The sequence below is a fragment of the Eimeria tenella genome, genomic scaffold (assembly GCF_000499545.2).
Source record: "Eimeria tenella Houghton genomic scaffold, Eth_scaff3231, whole genome shotgun sequence".
NCBI lineage: Eukaryota > Apicomplexa > Conoidasida > Eucoccidiorida > Eimeriidae > Eimeria > Eimeria tenella.
The window spans coordinates 1,119-2,079 of record NW_013543073.1 but is presented as its reverse complement, the minus strand read 5'-3'; the positions used below and the strand labels follow the sequence as shown (position 1 = coordinate 2,079).

General features: G+C 59.7%; 1 protein-coding gene across 1 annotated transcript in view; it reads left to right on the top strand.

Moving 5' to 3' along the window:
* Positions 1-466: 466 nt before the first annotated feature.
* ETH_00041365 (uncharacterized protein) overlaps positions 467-961 on the top strand; it is a gene marked incomplete at both ends in the record, with an annotated part of 753 nt that continues 258 nt past the window's right edge. Inside the window, one exon of the mRNA XM_013376221.1 lies at positions 467-961. Within this exon, the coding sequence (XP_013231675.1) occupies positions 467-961 (495 nt within the window).

Below are 961 nucleotides of genomic sequence, written 5' to 3'. Positions count from 1 at the left end.
TCCCAGAGATCGCAGCAAGAACTTGGCCGCCTCTGCCATCTCGCAAACCCTAAACCCTAAACCCTAAACCCTTGATCTGCGCGAGCTCTCGACGCAGAGTTGTTTCTTCTAGAATTCTTTTTTGTTTGAAAACTATAAAATTGTTTTCATTTGGCTAGCTAGGGCTTCTTTTCCGGTGTACAGGCTGCTGCTGCTGCTTGCTGCCTATCGCAGCAGCAGCAGACAGGGGGGCCCCCTGCTGCTGCTGGGGGCCCCCACGCGCAGCACTAAACCCTTCCTGCTGCAGTTAAAGCAGCTCACTTGCTCTGACTACAGCCTCTACAGGCTCTCATAACTCCTTGTCTGCTGCTGCGGGTCAGCAGCAGCAGCAGCAGCGGCAGCAGTAGCATCGCCAGCAGCAGCAGCAGCAGCAGCAGCAGCAGCAACAGCAACAACAGCAACAGCAGCCCCCAACCGCCCCCTGCCAATGCTAGCTGGGGCTGAGGATGCCGAAGACAGCGGCGGCGGCAACTGGGGGCGGCTGCTGCGTCATGAACAGCAGCTGCCAGCGCAGCAACGGCAGCAGCAGCAGCAGCAGCAGCAGCAAGGCATGACCTGCAGAAGCGGCAGCAATGAGTACCCCATCCGCTTCCCTTCAGATCAGAGCTCTATCGCTGCTACTCCGCGGGGCTCCCGGGAAGCACAAACGGTTTGGGAGCTGCTGCTGCAGCAGCAGCAGAAGCAGCACCAGCAGCAGCAGCATCAGCAGCGGAGTCCAGAGCAGCAACAAACAGCAGCAGCAGCAGCAGCAGTAGAGCACGCGGAAGCTGCAGCAAAGCAGCCGAGGGTTCCCCGCATCCCTTCATTCCCGTCTTCGCCGCGCGAGCAGATGTCTGCTGCCGTAGAGCAGCAGCAGCAGCAGCAGCAGCAGCAGGACGATGAGCAGCAGCAGCAGCAGCAAGACCAGGAGCAGCAACAGCAG